General features: G+C 40.7%; 1 protein-coding gene and 1 long non-coding RNA gene across 2 annotated transcripts; both read right to left on the bottom strand.

Annotated features, from left to right (window-relative positions):
- Positions 1–941: 941 nt before the first annotated feature.
- On the bottom strand, positions 942–10028 carry LOC115460592. Its single transcript, XR_003940523.1, has 3 exons — positions 9692–10028; positions 3944–3948; positions 942–955 (listed from the first exon to the last, which is right to left on the bottom strand). It is a non-coding gene; the product is annotated as an uncharacterized LOC115460592 (long non-coding RNA).
- A 6044-nt stretch (positions 10029–16072) lies between these two features.
- LOC115461550 (interferon-inducible GTPase 5-like) lies at positions 16073–17407 on the bottom strand. The gene has a single exon (XM_030191437.1). It carries the CDS (start codon positions 17405–17407, stop codon positions 16073–16075), a length of 1335 nt encoding a protein of 444 aa, XP_030047297.1.
- Between the last annotated feature and the right edge of the window lie 228 nt (positions 17408–17635).

Below are 17635 nucleotides of genomic sequence, written 5' to 3'. Positions count from 1 at the left end.
AGAAGCAACTTGTCAGGGCCTGAGAAGTTTTACCATATTCCTCACTGAGATCGGTATCAGCCATTTTAACTAGCAGTGTTCTTAAATTTACAATTAGGTAAGGTTCTGCTCAAAGGTTTTGCCTCAGCAATCAAACTTAAAACAGAAATAAATCCCCATAATGAATACCTTTCATGTATTAATAAGCAATCTGATAAAATTAACAATGCAACTGCAATAAGACCTTAATTTTCAGACATTCAAATTCTACTGCTACTTTTATCATAATAGCTTGCATAGCAACGTTTGGTTGTTGGGCCTTCAGTAAAAAGCACGCACAAAATTGCAGCTGTAAGGCAAAGATGCTAGAATATTAAAATGGGGAAAAGGCACATTTAAATGTCAATTTTGTCTATTTATTATAAAATGAATTGTCTCTTTGCTTTATGGGTAGCACATTAATAGTTTTAGTGGTGATAGTGAAAATTATTTTGACTTTGGCATAGACTCTTATTTTATCTTTCCTCATTAGCCTGTATTCTAACGTGCTTTAGCTTTCTTCTGTTAAATGAGTAGCACTGCTGTCTATTAAAATGAATACTCTTCTCACACCATCTCTACAAATAAATGGCTTGGCTGGTTCTTAAAAATCCATGGCACTCTAATATCTTTCCCAAAGCTGTTAACTGTACTGGATCCATGTTTCAACTGGGGGAATCTGCAGTGGACCCAGGGAAGACCCAGAGGAGAATAGGGAAGAAGCCTAGTAGAGGTTCACTGTTCAGCCTGTCACATCTGTGGGGAAAGCAGGAATAGTGCTACAGGAGATGCACAATGGAACCAACTGCAAAAGGGCTGGTGGTGAGCTGGTGTAAAAGTCAAGAGGAATTTTTTTTTTTTTTGCAAATGTATGTGCATTCCCATTATCAAATTGGAAATACAAGGCTACATTTTTGGCCCTCCCAAAACCTGTCCCCTTTAAATCTCAGAGTGCCAGCCATCTACATTTGAGCAATGGTGCTCAGTAGGATGCTGTACAACACTATTGATAATAATACCAAAAATAAAATCCTGAAATTTCATTGACATTACCCCTAGTAAATATCACAGTCTACATTAATAGACATTTCTAAAATAGAGGAGTAGCCTAATGGTTCGTGCAGCAGCCTGAGAACCAGGTTCAGTTCCCACTGCAGCTCCTTGTAACTCTGGGCAAGTCACTTAACCCTCCATTGTCCAAGGCATAAAATAAGTACTTATATATAATATGTAAACCATTTTGGTTGTAACCACAGAAGTATCTGAGGATCTGAAGGCGACGAAACAGTGTGACAAGGCGGTGACCGTAGCCAGTGGGTTGCTAGGCTGTATAGAGAGAGGTGTGACCAGCAAAAGAAAGGAGGTGTTGATGCCCCTGTACAAGTCATTGATGAGGCCCCACCTGGAGTATTGTGTTCAGTTTTGGAGGCCGTATCTTGCTAAGGATGTAAAAAGAATTGAAGCGGTGCAAAGAATAGCTACAAAAATGATATGGAATTTGCGTTAAAAGATGTATCAGGAGAGACTTGCTGACCTGAACATGTATACCCTAGAGGAAAGGAGAAACAGGGGCAGTGGTGTGCTGGAGCCGGCTCGCACCAGCTCGCAATAGCCGGTTGTTCTGCAGGGAGAGCCGGCTCCGGTAAACAAGGAAAGCATGGCAGGAGGGCGCCACAAGCCATGCTTACCCCATTTACCTCACCTCCCACCACTGCCCTCATTTGCCTGCACCACCCTGGGGTGGTTTAAATTGTTTTTATTACCTCCGTCGAAGCGCCCCCGTCATTGAAAGCCCTGCCCATCTCTAGCCTTCCCTTTGCGAGTTTGTTTGGTCCTGGGAAACTGAGGAACTGAGTTCGATTCCCACTTCAGGCACAGGCAGCTCCTTGTGACTCTGGGCAAGTCACTTAACCATCCATTGCTCCATGTAAGACGCATTGAGCCTGCCATGAGTGGAAAAGCATGGGGTACAAATGCAACAAAAAAAATTAATGTCAATCTAGGAAATTAGGAGATTCACAATCATATGCATCCAAAGGTCTGACTGAGAAACAGAGGAAAGGCCTTGAGAAGCCCCCAGCATATCTACAAGCTTTGGGGGCTGGGCTTCTTCATCATTGGCCAAAAAACCTCTGTGTGTGTTACTATTTTCTTGTATTTTTTTCAATTATATTTCTTCACTTATTATCTTTCATTTTCTAGTAGATCACTTAATACATTCAAATCAATACCAGACATTACTTAGCTTTACCAGATGTCTAGGCATGCAGGTCCTTCTTACACTCTGACCACGACCAACGATGGCCGCCATTTCAAAGACCTGCCTCAGGGTTCAGTGGTCCGTGTATGATCTCCCAGCCTTGACCTTGTTCTCTAACTGCTGAAGCTGAATCTCTACAGCCATGATCAAGGCACTGACAGTAGAAGTCTGTCCGGCACTGGCTGATCTGTCCAACTATGATCAGGGCACAGACCATAAAAATCTGCCCAGCACTGGCTTTGCTTCCCAATTATTGTGTTGCTATTTAATCACTGCTAAGTTTTATTGGTTCCATGCGTTTTATACAGGATTCCTTTATGTTTATCCCATGCATTTTGAATTCTGTTACTATTTTCTTAATTTCAAATAATTTTTTATTGTTATTACAAACATAACAAAGAAATGAACAGTACAGCAGAATATTGATACAGGAATTGAAAAGCCTTGTAAGTCATTTACACAAGTCAAGCAATTTTTACTGCTGTAATTGTCTATTATTCATGTTTGATTTTTTTTCTTACTGTACAACGCCTTGAGTGAATTCCATCAAAAAGATGGTAAATAAATCCAACTAAATAAATAAATAAGGCTGCAATATAAAAGCAAACTGTTATATTTAAAGGAACCAATAATGAGAACAGGTTACTTCCTGCTCCGGGGCAGAGAGAGCAGGGAGCCAGCGGAGCCGAGAGCTGTGCGGCTGCTCCCAGCAGCTAAGTATGCACCCGGGGGAGGGGGGGTCATTGCGCCAGGAGGGTGTCATTCTACACCCTGGGGGGAGTGCACATCGGCGATCTGCCCCGGGAGGCAGCCGACCTAAGATCGTCACTGCGCTTAGATCCAGCCTTTATTTTCGGCATGCCTCCTGAGCACTTTTGGTTGGATAAAGTTTGGCAGGTAGCTGAAATGGAAAGGCTAGTTTGGCAATAAAAGCATCAGCCTTGGAGGTATACTCACTTTTGGTCACCCCTTTTTCGGTCTTCTCCACCTTCTTGACTTAATTTGTTTGAATGGTTTAATCCTTCTGTTACTGTTTTCATCTCCACCACCTCCCACCAAGGCCGCCGAGAGAATGAACCAGGCCCGGGGCAGGACTGCTACCGACGGGCGTGGAGCAGGGCTGCTGCCGACAGGCCCAGGGCAGGACTACTGCCGCCCCCCCCCCCCAAATCATCGTTCGCTGCCGCCCCCTTCGATTGCTGCCACTGCCGTCCTCCCCCCCCCCCCCCATCTCTGCTGCTGTGCCACCCCAATCGCTGCCGCTGCTGAAATACCTGGTGGGGATCCCAGGCCCCACCAGCAGAAGACATCTTCTTCTTCCTCCAGCACTGACTGCCTGCCCCTGCAGCTGCTTTTCCTCTCAGGGCATTCTCGGTTTCAAAACCAAGCATGCGTGCCTGAGAGGAAAAGCAAATGCTCAGCAATGGGCAGAAGAGCAGTGCTGGAGGATGCTCCGGATCCTCCCCAGCCTCCAAGTGGAGCCCGGCGCTGGAGTTTTCTCTCTCCTGCTCTTGTCGGACCGCGATCACTAAGGTTCCGTCAGGAGCAGGAGAGAGAGACCCCAATGCCGGGCCCCCCTTGGAGGCTGGGAAAGTTCCCCCCCCCCCCCCGCTCCCCTCTCGGAGGCCCTGTCTCCCATGGGAGGGCATTCCAGGTATCTACCACTCTCTCTGTGAAATGTTATTCCTGAGTTGGCACTTCTGCAATCTGAATTCAGGTCCTCTAGTTCTACTACCTTCCCATCTCTGGAAAAGATTTGTTTGTATATTAGTACCTTTTTCAGAGATGGGAATGTGGAAGCGCTAGAGCTAGGAAGCTGGCAGGGTGCTCAGCTTCCGATGCTGGCACTTCCACACATGGTCAGTCAAATGCATAAACCGAGCAAGTGCCAGCTTCCTAGCTGCTACAGCAGCTCGGGCAAAGACTCCGGCAGAAAATCTCTTCCACTGGCAAGGCTTGACTAGCCTTGCCATCTATGCATCCGGTAGCACATTTTTGAAGGGGATCTTAGCCCAAAGTGGAGGGGGGTGGTCCAAGTCCCCAAGGTTCCCCTGTTGCTATGCCACAGGTGGACATAGACAGCAATTGGGCTCACAGATTCTCATATCTGCTCTTCTTCTGTCAGCACCATCATAAGCAGTCAAAGAGACAAGTTGTGGTGACACTAATTCATCCTTTATAGGTGATCTAAGTCCGTATGTTTAGCTTCCATTGCCAGTGTGTCAACATGCTATCCGGAATCAGGAATTGACATCAAGAATTCCGTACCACTCATGACATGTCCCCGTTACACTCTGGGACACCTCCAATCATTTTGACATATTTGTAGCATTTAGCTCAGACCTGTTCTAAAATGACACTTTATACATTTTGAGATTTTTTACTTTGATGTGCCAGGACATCGACGTTTATGATGAGAATAACACAATGTTTGCAGCAGGCAACGCTAAATGTCTAGCTTGCAGTAATAGTAAAAAATAGTCAGCGGCATGTAAAGCTTTAATAATTGACATTACCACCTTACATTCACAGCAAGCATGAATCAGCAACCAGTGCAATGTCTTCACAATCCTATTCTTCAGCCCACCCGCTGTTATGAATGTACTATTTGGTTTCAACTGGAATCACCACAATTCCTTCTTAGGAAGATCCAAATACAATGAATGATAATTTTTTAATGAAAGAAGCAAACAAAACTAATGTATCTTCAGCTGGCCAAAGCAACACATGATCAATGCAGAAATCTGATCTTTTCTAGTTAGCTGAGAACATTACATAAACTTCATGTTACCTGACCTGTTACATGTTAAAAAGGGCCAGCAGTTCCAAAGCGATTCCTTCACCCTACCCTCTTTTATAAAAACATTGGTGGCCCGTGATCCTCCAGGTTCCTCCATTCCACTCATAGAATGTCCCACCCCATTTCCAAATGTCCACCCAAATATCCAACATAACCCACCCAAACACCTCTGAACCACCAGTTTGAACTGGTAGACCTTTTAGGACGTCTATGACCATGTGGAGGGAGGGGGATTGAGCCTTTTGGGGGGTGGAGATGGGTGGGTGGGGCTTGAGCCTGGGGGGAGGTGAAGAGTGGGGGGGGGGGGCAGAGCTGGGACAATGGGCCTACTCTTTTTGCTGGGGAGCATAAGGCAATGACTTGGCAGCCCAATTCTCCCTGGCTGCTGAAATAGCATCACTTGTCGGGTGGCTCACAAGCAGCATCATTCTTTTAGCACAGGATTCAGCAACTGTGGTACTGAGATACCATGGGTTCCTGAATTCCACAGTATATCAAGGTGTAGTAAAAGGCAATATTTCATCACACCTTGATAACTTCCCCCCTAAGTGTTTAATACTATTTAGTAAAAGACCCCCTTAATGTACACAAAAATTCAGAATTAGTAAGTACACATAATCTAGTTTGGTCAGCTCCAAAAATTAGGTACATTGGAATTAATTTATATAACAAAAAAGAATGAAAACCTCCACAGATAGAACAAACTGGAAGTCAATAAAAAAGTGGAGTCAATCAATGAAGATAGGAACCAGATGATTCTTTAATATATTCAACAACTATAAACAAGGGAAACCCGACACATATATGTTTCGGCACAACATGTGCCTGCTTTAGGGGTATAAACTCGTGTGTGGAAATATCAGACGTGAAAAAATAAAATTGGTAACTGGTTCTGTATTCAAGATTCTGACTCACTGAACTTTTCTTAAGGTGTACACTGAGAATCATTGAATACTACTACTACTACTTAACATTTCTAGAGCGCTACTAGGGTTACGCAGCGCTGTACAGTTTAACAAAGAAGGACAGTGCCTGCTTCATCTGGTTCCTATCTTCATTGATTTATTGACATAATTAATTTATATACAAATGTTTTCGAACTCATTGACAAGAATGATCAGTCACTTATACAATTAGTTAAAGATCTTGGGTCTGATATTCAAAGGAGAAGCTCCTGCCTGGTTAAATCACTTCTGATTGCCTAAGTGCCAATATTCAGTGGTATTTATCTGGACAGTACTGCTGAATATCATCTCAGACCTCCCTTGCACTGTTTAGTTAGTGCTGGAACACTCTGTGGGCAGAGCATGTGAGGAGCTAGGACCTAACCAGTTAGCAACCATATTAGGTAAGTGTCTGAAGTTAGAACAGCAAAGATGCTGTCCTAATTTTAGCCACAAAGCTAAGTAGGCACCAGTCTGGATATTGGCCAGCGCCTGATTAGCTTCCAGGTTGTGGCACTAGCTGTCCTGCTGCCCCACTCCCTGATTCCCTCTCCCTCTCACCCTGCATACATTCTAAGGCAGCCTGAGGCCCACCCCTCAGCCTACCCATAAATACCTGGTTGTCCAATGGGGTCCCATGATGAGCAGCTATTGTAAAATGGCTCCTGCCACCTCTAGCAGCAGCCTCACAATACTTGCCAAGAATCCCATACTTATATATTGGGTTTCTCAGCATTTAGTGCACCTTAGTATAAGGACCCATAAGCTGTTAAACATTTTTTTTACTTCTTTGTACTATTTTTTATGCATTTTAGCCTTATTATTTATCAATAATTAGTTTTAGAGGCAATCCTTGCCTGCCTTCACTGGATCCCCATTGCATTTCAAATCTATCATAAACACTGACCTTAGCACAGGAAGTATTATATTCAGGCACCCCTTCCTACTTTTCCTCTGTTATTACCTCTTGCATACCATCTCATGACCTGCACTCTGTGTCCATAGGAGCCAACTTTTCAAAATTATTGGGGGTGCGAAGCCCAGTGGAAATAACCCTTCCCTGGACACATACGAGGAAATTCGCAATATTGGGGGTGCTCAAGCACCCACAGAGTCGGCTCCTATGACTGTGTCTGCTGGTCATCTGGCCATCCCACCTTTTACTGTTCCCACTTAGAAACAGAACATCACTCAGCTTTCTTTTGCCGTGCTCCATTTCTCAGGAACTCACTACCCCTTGCAGTACAGACAGAACAATCCTACCCAAAGTTCAGATCTGCCTTGAAGGCACTTCTCTTCACACAGGCCTTTTCTCTGGGACTGTAGAGCAGACTGGATCTCCATTCAGGGTGGGAATGTGTCTTCCTGATTCTATTTTTCTGACTGTTCTTTTTCCTGTTCTTCACTGATGATGTAGTTCCTTTCTTAATTTCCTAATTATGGTTTTTGAGTTGTGAACCGAATAGTTAAGCTCTGGAACTCTTTGCTGGAGGATGTGGTAACAGCGGTTAGTGTATCAGGGTTTAAAAAAGGTTTGGACAAATTCCTGGAGGAAAAGTCCATAGTCTGCTATTGAGACATACAAGGCAAAACAACTGCTTGTCTTGGGATTTGTAGCATGGAATGTTGCCACGATTTTGGTTTCTGCCGGGTAATTGTGACCTGGATTGACCACTGTTGGAAACAGGATACTGGGCTAGATGGACCATTTATCTGACCCAGTATGGCTACTTTTATGTTCAGATTTCATAGCTACCAGGCTGCTTAAAAAAACACGATAACATGGCTTACAACAGGCAAGACCAACAGAATATTTAAATTTTATTTTGATTTATATTATTTTAATGCAGCCTAGAACTGAAATAAATAGAACTAGGGGGATGGACTTGGATCCTAGATCCCAAATTATATTCTGATGGACTGTCTGACCAAACCAATTGTTGCTCTAAACAGTAATGAGATGTCAATGTGAAAACCAAACACCAGGGTGCAGCTCTGCAAATTTCCTCTGAGGAGGTTGATCTCAAGTGGGTTTCTGACACAGCCACCATACATCACGAAAAGGTCAGAAATGGAAAACAATAATATTAACCTCTTTCACAATATGCTAATATACCAACCTATGCATTTATTGTACTTCTGTATTATGTACTAGACTTCTACAAATCTAAATTTTGTAACTGCCTTTTTAGCAATATGTAAGCCACATTGAACCTGCCATACGGTGGGAAAATGTGGGATAAAAATGCAATAAATAAATAAATAGCAGACTATGGACTTTTCCTCCAGGAACTTGTCCAAACCTTTTTTAAACCCAGATACGCTAACCGCTGTTACCACATCCTGATTGTACTCAAAGAAAACAAAGTTACTTACCTGCAGTAGATGATTTCTGAGCACAGCAAAATAAATAGTCTAATGTACCTGCTCTCCTCCTCTTTGAAATTGAACACTTATGCTAAGAAACTCAACTAGGTAGGTAATGCTTGACAGTAGCAGGTGAGAGGATGTACACATTCGCAGTGCAACACTCTAAAAAGTTATAAACAAGATGGGAGAGCATCCCTGTGCAGGCTCCGTCAGATGACATCACCCAGATATAAGATCTATCTGACTATCCTCGGAGAACACCTGATCAGGTAAGTAACTTTGATTTTTCTTGTGCAGGAGGTGGGGATCTACCATCAGTGTCTACGTGTGCATATTCTCTAATAAAGACCTCTAGCTGATTATTTGGTATCAAAAATAGACACTTAAATTGCTTCTTTAATTATAAAATCCCTACACCAGTGGTATTCACTCCCAGTCAAGTTTTCAGGACATGCCCTACCTTTACATCTTTATCAGATCCAATGTTATGGGAAATTTCAGAATGTTTAAAACTTGGATTTAATAGGATACATTTTTTTTAGGTAAGATTAAGATTTGTCATTTTAGGTTCAGATTCTATTGAAGGTTGTAATTGATGTAGCAATATTAGAATTACAGGTCTTCCTGAAGGCACAGAAGAAAAGACCCAATTGGTTTCTTGGAAGATTTCTTACTGAAATTCTTAAAGTTAAAATTCCAGCATCCCTTTGAAATTGAACAAGTATATTGGGTCTTTGCTCACACTTCCAGAGAGCAACAATCACTGTGACCTATTGTTGTCAAAATCGTCTGCTTTCCTCAAGTTTTTGAAATTCTATAAACTGAAAAATCTGTTCCATCCTTACAATGGAATGGCAATCACATCGGCATGCTTCTTGTCTTCACTGAAAGAACTGGGGACATTTGTAAAAAGTTTCTGGATTTGAGACCTTGCCTTAAAGCTTTTGATGCAAGATATGGTTTGTTAGTTCCTGCTTGCATGAAGATCACACACAGAAATGTCACAAAAACAGTCCTAAATCCTACACTGTTGGAGAAATATATTGTTCAGGCTGAAAATAGTCAAGTTTAACATTTTTACAATTATATGATTGATTTGATGGGATGTTGATTGATGTTTGAGCCTCCTTTGTCCCTCTTGACCCCAAATTTCTCCTAAGGGAGATTGTAGTATGTTGTCAGTGTTATTACTTTTGTTGTTCATGTTTTCAATAATGTTTTGCTCTTACTGTGGGAATGATATTCACTGTTTCTCTGTATTTGCTTCATTGCATCCACAGGCGGACTGACCACTGGGACAATAGGGCAGTTACTAAATCAACAAACGTCAGTACAGGCTATTTGCCAATTATGGTAATCTAATACTCAATCTATAATGGCAATAGCTTATTCAAAAGTCCAACAAGTTAGATACCCTTAAACAATATCTATTGGTAGAACATATGCCCTCAGAAACCAAAGCATTAGCTTCAATCTTTAAACACATCAACAACAAGAATCTAATTCAGATTCTTGTTGTTGATGTGTTTAAAGATCGAAGCTAATGCTTTGGTTTCTGAGGGCATATGTTCTACCAATACATATTGTTTAAGGGTATCCAACTTGTTGGACTTTTGATTAGGCTATTGCCATTACAGATTGACAATAGGGCAGTGCCTGTGGGCCAACAGCAGTAAGGGTCCCACTCTCCCCTAGCCTCCACTTAGGTTTAATCACATTTGATAGGTGGTTAGAGACCCATGACACTTATTGACTGGGGTCCCAGATCACTGTCAGTCAGCCCCTGGTTACATCTCAGATATTTTTGTTTAACAGTTCCCTTTATATATTTATATATCATTACTTAAATGGGTTGTTAGAAATTTGTTTCATTAAAAGTAAAAGGGATTACACATCCTATTAAGAGAGAGGAGATTTGATTATACTTGTAAAATGTATCTGCTTCTGTTGATTTTCTACAGGAAATGCATATTTCTGCATCAGAATCTTCTAAATTAAAATCTGCCAGGGTCAAAGATTGCTTTTACTCTTCAGGTTTAAAAAAATGGTGTAGCCATACTATTATCTAAGAATTTTAATTATAATGTATTATATCATCATACTGACAAAGATGGAAGATGGGTAATTGTTATAATTCAGATAAAAATGGTTATCTATGCCTTAATTAACATATGTGCTCCAATAGCAGATCAACCACACTTTTTCTGGGATTTAGCTCAACAAATGTTTCTCTTAGTGGCTGATCATTTTATTTTAAGTGGAAATATGAATATTCCTATGGAGCTAGTTTTGGATAGAAAATCCATAATTCATATTAATTCTTCAAAATCTCAAAGCACTGCATAAAATACTTGCAGACTGGGATTTGATTGATTCCTGATGACTCGTGCATCCAGAAACTTTAGACTACACATTATATTCTTTTTTTTTTTAATTGCATTTACATTTTCAATTCAAGTATAATTCTTGAAAACAGAAAAGATAACTATTTGTCATGATAAATTCTAATACATATTGTTATATCAATCTTACATTCAAATACATGATCTACTGGCTTATCTATAGTCCACAATTGGGGAGACAATGCACAATGTTAAGGGAATCGTAAAGAAAAAACTCTACCGAAAAGAATTAGATGGCTGAGAAAAGATCCCAATAATACTAATATTAATTATGGAGTAGAAGTGATCACATTTCTTGGTTATGGCATAGGGGATTTAGCTATCCTGGTATCAAAAAAAGAGTTTAGCTGTTTATAATCAAAAATACATATTTGATAGAATTGAACTTTATAACACATTTGCAGGGAAAGTTTAACCAAAATAACGTGCCCAACTGTTAAACATTTGGGCGCAGTTTAAGAAACTCTTGTCAATTCCTTTGGGTTGCCTTAGAGACATCTGGAAATATTCTTACATTTCAGTTCAAAAAGGATTGTTCTTTATGAAGAAAAAATTGTTTCAGTATCCAGTCTCTGTCAGGCTGTAATATAAAAGTTACTATCAATGTTGCTGTTGTCAATCCCACTCTATCATGTTCAATTATTTGAGTTAGATTCATGTCTAAAGTCTCTGTTGGCACATCCGCTCCAGTTTCATATTCTAAATCTTTTTTGACAAAAGGTAGCAAGTAATAAATTTTTGATATAGGAGGATGTGTCTGTTCTGGAATTTTCAAAATTTCCGTTAGATATGTTTTAAAGGTTATAAGAGGTGAGATTGAAGCCTGCTTAGGAAAATTTATTAACCTAAGTGTATTTGAATGTTGATAATTTTCCAGGATTTAAATCCTATTCTGAAGGTACATGTTCTCTTTTATCAAGTTAACTTGGATTTGTTGACAATTTTGTATTATTTTAGAATTATTTTGAATTTCTTTATCCAAGGTTGCAACCTTTTTTTCCCATTATTGGTATTTTCTCTGGCAGAGTATTGGATTGTTGGTGTAAGGAAATAAACTTTTGTGGAAAAAGAAGTTTCCAGGCCCACCAAGGCCTCCCATTAGTGTCTAAAGTTATAGTATCCGTTTTTTTAGGCAAAAAAGACTTACTTAGTAAGCCAAGATCAGGTGTGGAATCCCTCAACGGCTGTCTCTCCAATGCCTCGCTGTTTTCACCAAGAAGACTCTCTCCTCTTTCACCCACCATAATCACTGTGGGGACCGTCAGCATTTCCGCACTTGAGTCGGTGCCCGCGCCCAGTGACCCCATCATTTGTGAGAACCCAGGGTTTCCAGGTCCCTTCTCGGCGTATCTGCCGGCATAGGGGGAGGGTTCCGTAACCCGGGACTAAACAATGTTTCTGCTTCAAGTTGGGAGTGTGGGAGACCTTTCTCTACACGACCCAGCAGCGAAGATGTTCCCGATAATGTTCCTGGGACCAAAAAGTGATCCAACGTCCCCACCACAGGCGAGACTGGCGCTGCAGAGCTAGTGCGTTGTCTGCCTCTCCTCTTAGGCATCGGAAATGTGGAAAAAAGTTTTAAATATTGTACGCACGCCAAATGGCATTTGAACCACGTAGGCCATTACCACCCATTTACTGCGTGAGTCTTTACCCCTAGGTCAATGGCTGGCAGTAAGGTCGCAGACCCAAAATGGATGCGTAGCAATTTTGATTTTGAATGCACATCCATTTTGCAAAAAATTTAAAAAGTCCTTTTTTACAGGCACGCTGAAAAATGGATCGGTGTGCCCAAAACCCATGCCTACACTACCACAAGTTTTTCAGCGCACCTTAGTAAAAGGACACCTCAGTGCGCTGAAGAATACTTTTCACATCATTTAAATGATGCTTTTTCTTTTCAGACTATCTGGAATGCTTACAAAGTTTACATTGCCTATTCTGCTATTATAAATAAAAAGAGGAAGTTGACATACAAATTATGAACAAAATATTAAACAATTGGAAAATGTATATAAGGCTTCAGGAAGGAAACTAAAATTTCAATTTAATAAAATGTTAAGCCTCAAAGCGGGTATATAATTATTCGCTCAACAATCTGTATATTATACAGGCATGAGCAAAGCTAGGAGAGTTCTAGCTGATTTTCTTAAAAGCACTAAACAGAAAACTGTTATTCACTGTATAAATAGTAATAGTAATAATACTGTATTAGCAAAAGAATCTGAAATAGTAAATCATTTTATTGAATTCTATGAAAACATTTATACATCCAAACAGGACATGTCAGTTGAATAAATTCAATCATTTCTCCTCAATTTAAACCCCCTGAATTCAAAAGCAACAAATTTAGGGGATCTTTTATAAAGGTGCTCTAGTGGTTTTTTTTTTTTTTTTGCATATGCTAAACATATAGATGCCCATAATATTCCTATGGGTGTCTGCACATTTAGTACACACTAATTTTTAGCGTGCACTAAAAATGCTAGTGCACCTTCGTAAAGATATACAAAAGCCATTTCTTAGAACAGAACAGAACAGAACATAAGAGTAGCCATACTGGGTCAGACCAATGGTCCATCTAGCCCAGTATCCTGTTTTACAAACAGTGGCCAATCCAGGTCACAAGTACCTGGCAAAAACCCAAATCTTGGCAACACTCATACTACAAATCCCAGGACAAACAGTTGCTTCCAATGTCTGCCTCAATAGCAGACTATGCACTTTTCTTCCAGGAATTTGTCCAAACCTTTTTTAAATCCAGATATGCTAACTGCTGTTACCACATCCTCCGGCAAAGAGTTCCAGAGCTTAACTATTCGTTGAGTGAAAAAATATTTCCTTCTATTTGCTTTAAAAGTATTTTCATGTAACTTCCTCGAGTGTCCACTAGTCTTTGTACTTTTGGAACAAGTATAAAATCGATTTAATTCTATACATTTTACACCACTCAGGATTTTGTAGACCTCAATCAAATCTCCCCTCATCCGTCTCTTTCCTAAGCTGAAGAGCCCCAACCTCTTTAACCTTTCCTCATACGAGAGGATTTCCACGCTCTTGATCATTTTTGTTGCTCTTCTTTGAACCTTCCACTATATCTTTTAACTTTTTTGAGATACAGAAACCAGAACTGAAAGCAATACTCAAGGTGCGGATGCACCATGGAGTGATAACAAAGGCATTATACTGTTTTCAGTCTTAATCACCATCCCTTTCCTAATAATTTGTAGCATCCTATTTGCTTTTTTGGCCACCACCGCACACTGAGAAGATTTCAGTGTATTAACTACAACGACACCCAGATCTTTTCTTGAGTGCTGAACCCCAAGGTAGACCCTAGCATCAGGTAACTATGATTCGGATCATTCTTTCCAATGTGCATCACATTGCATTTGCCCACATTAAATTTCATCTGCCATTTAGACGTCCAGTCTTCCAATTTCCTACGGTCTTCCTGCAATATTTCACAGTCCGCACATTTTTTAACAACCTTGAATAGTTTTGTATCATCTGCAGATTTAATCATCTCACTCGTCATTCCAATTTCCGTATCATTTATAAATATATTAAATAGTGCTGTTCACAGTACAGATAATGTTTCTGTATAAGGGCTTCCCTTATATGGAAACATGACCCCTAGCAGTAATACTACAAGACTACCACTAGGGGTCATCAGTGACATTTTGAGCCCAAGTGCTGGTGAGGGCTAGCAAGTGTAACATGTAGAGTGAGATATGAGCCTGGATCTCCTTCTCTACAGTGCACTGCACTGACCACTAAACTACTCCGGGGATCTGCTTGCTGCTCTAATAGGACTGGCTAAAACATCTGAGGTTGTCATGTGCTGTTTCTTTCACATCTTTGTGGGGTGGGAGCGGATCTAGACCAAAATATTCAGATTGTAGCCCTGGACATTTTTGTTTTTGTTCCATTATGGCTGCAAAACATCCAAGTGTTAGTGACGCCCAAATCCCACCCCTTGTGATCTAGACGTATTTACAAATAGATTTACAAAATACTGATTTGAATGTTTTGGTAAGAAAAACATCCAAACTTGGCTTTATGCCTCTTTTTATATGTTTTTCTCTTTTGAAAATGAGCACCATAGTACCTTTAAAGATAAACAGCAATAACTTAACATAAACTCTTGCTTTAACTGGGAACCAGTGTAACCTTATCAACAGTGGAGTAGCATGATCTAGAGCTCTATCCCCCAGAATCAACTGGGCTGCCACATTTTGAATGTGCAAAAGTGTATGCTATTAACAACAAGAAAAAATCCTGAAATTTCACCGACATCTTCTCTGTCATTTGAAGCACATGCATATTTCTAGTAAATGCTGGTAAGAAGATCTCCACATGTTATAAACCAGCATCAACGTGCAGTGTACTTCATGAAGCAGATCTGTAAATCAAGGTGTGCAGTTGGCTGCAGCTATGGGAGAATTCAGAGGCTCAACTAAGGAGACTTGGATCTCTCATAAGAAAACTGGGTGTATAGAGATTTCCTTCCATAGAGAACAAGAAGAAATGAGGGTTAAGATATTGGGTTCGATGCTATGAGATTTTGCATAACAGAATAAGGAATTTGTCTCACAATGAGATGGGAGATGCACATAGAGAGAATCAAGAAGGGGAGGGTAGAGCCCAAGGTCTGAGATTGGGAGATGATTTTGTCTACACTGTTCTGAAATACTAAAGATGAGAAAAGGGAAACCTAATGAGCAAATGGTTATAGTAATCTAAGCACTACTGAGGATAAAGATGAGACTCTTGTCCCTTCTATGTAGTACAGTATATTGATCATTCATATAAACTTAATACTGTCAGGGCTGGTCTTAGCAATTGCGGGGCCCTGTGCAGACCAGTTTAGTGGGCCCACCTGCGCCCGTCACCATAAGCCATAATTTATCAGTTTAAAAAAAGTAAGCTCTTTGAGCAGGGACTGTCTTTCTTCTATGTTTGTGCAGCACTGCGTACGCCTTGTAGCGCTATAGAAATGCTAAATACTAGTAGTAGTAGTAAGTTTAGAGCTCTCGGAACCCTGCCTCACCCCATATCTTGATATGCATCCATCCCGTTTCAGTAAACAGCAGCAATTTTCCTATTCCATAAGCTGCCAAGCCCATAGCCTTATTGTTGCTGCATCCCGCCCTTGTGGAAGCAGGAAGTGACATCAAAAGGGGGTGGGATGCAACAATGAGGAGGCTCTGGGTTCGGCAGCTGACGGGATATGAAAATCGCTGCCTGATGCTCTCTACTGAAATGTTGATGCACATTATGGTACGGAGCAGGAAGGTATTCTGAGACAGGAAGACATACATGCCAGGGATGTGGGGCCCCTAGGAGTGCGGGACCCTGTGCGACCACCCCTGTCGCCCTTGCCTAAGACCGGCCCTGAATACTGTGTCTCATACAGAGCCACATGCAACACATTTTGAGCATCTTTCTCCAGATCATTAACAAAGCTGTTTAACATATAATATGTAGTACCAAAGGATATTCCTCCTGCAGCCAGAGAGCCAAACACAGGAATAGTACTCAGAAAATATTCGACTGTTGAGAGTGCACCACCTGCAGCCTTAGTTAGCAGCTTATAGACAAGACGAACAGATATTTCGTGGGCCACTGGGGACTTTATGGCAGCTTTCAGGGTGTCTATGGGCTTGTTAACCTTCTTAGCAAGTTTAGCAAGTGACTCTTCATCTAGACCAAATGCTTTGCAATAATTTGATAGAGCATTTACCAAGATGACAACATCACAAGCAACAGAGAGACCTGGCACAGGAATAACAGCAATAGTACATGACACAGTGGCTAATTTCCATATATGCTGTTTTAAAGCTTCTTTTTTCTTTTCTAATACCTTTGATGAAATGTTGGGCAAGGAGAGAAGAAAAGCATTCCTCTTATCAATGGGCAGTTCCGCCTGCAGTCTTTCCCGCAGCAGTGGGAAATCATATTTTTCTAAATCCCAACTCGTTATAAGAAAAACTTGTGGGGATTTCACACCCTTGTTCTCCAGGTTTTCTGTACACTTTGTTCTGATTATGTCCAGGATCTTTCCTTCATCATAGCTGGATTTACGACGTCTTTTTGATGCATCCACATCTGCATCCACTTTGCTGCGCACAAAGTAAAACTTTTTCCCCATGTCCTGAATATCACGAGCCAGCTTGACATGGTTGGATTTGAAGCGTTTTGAAGCAATGATAATAAAAAAGTCATACTGACTAAAATTAACTTGCTCAAGGTATTTATGCGCCTGAAAATTTCGAGTTCCAATTCCTGGAAGGTCCCATATAATTATATTGTGGTTCTTTGGATGTGGATAAGGGATGGGCTGCAATGTAATTTGATTCACCCCTCTCTTAGCTGATCCTTCTTCTTCATCATCCAGACCCCTGATGGCATTAACAAAGGTTGATGTCCCAGAACCTGACTTGCCAGTGACGGCAATGTTCACTTTGACAGATTCCACTAATTTCAGATTTTCCAAGATTTTTAAAGCAGCCTCAGTCAGGTCCACAACTCCTTCTACAGCAGCCTTGAACGTATCAAATTCCTCTTGAGAGATTATTCCATATTTCTTGTTGTGATCAGAATCACCCATTTTAGTTAGCAGAGTTGTGTGTTCTTCAAATTGCAGTAAGGACAGCTCCTTCCAGAAATTTCAGCCTTCCTTAATAATTCAGCTTAAAATAGAAAAGAGGCACAATGATTACTTTTTCTATATTAGTGAGTCACCTAATATAATTCATAATATAACCACAATAAGACCTTAATTTTCAGAGATTCAAACTTTGCTGCTCCTTTTTATAGTAACTCACAAAACAACATT

This window comes from Microcaecilia unicolor, chromosome 1 (assembly GCF_901765095.1).
Source record: "Microcaecilia unicolor chromosome 1, aMicUni1.1, whole genome shotgun sequence".
Classification (NCBI taxonomy): domain Eukaryota; kingdom Metazoa; phylum Chordata; class Amphibia; order Gymnophiona; family Siphonopidae; genus Microcaecilia; species Microcaecilia unicolor.
The sequence above is the reverse complement of the archived record's forward strand: the minus strand, read 5'-3'. Positions and strand labels throughout refer to the sequence as shown.

Coding starts and splice junctions, on each gene's coding strand:
- LOC115461550 (XM_030191437.1), bottom strand. CDS start 17,407: ATGGGTGATTCTGATCACAACAAGAAATATGGAATAATCTCTCAAGAG.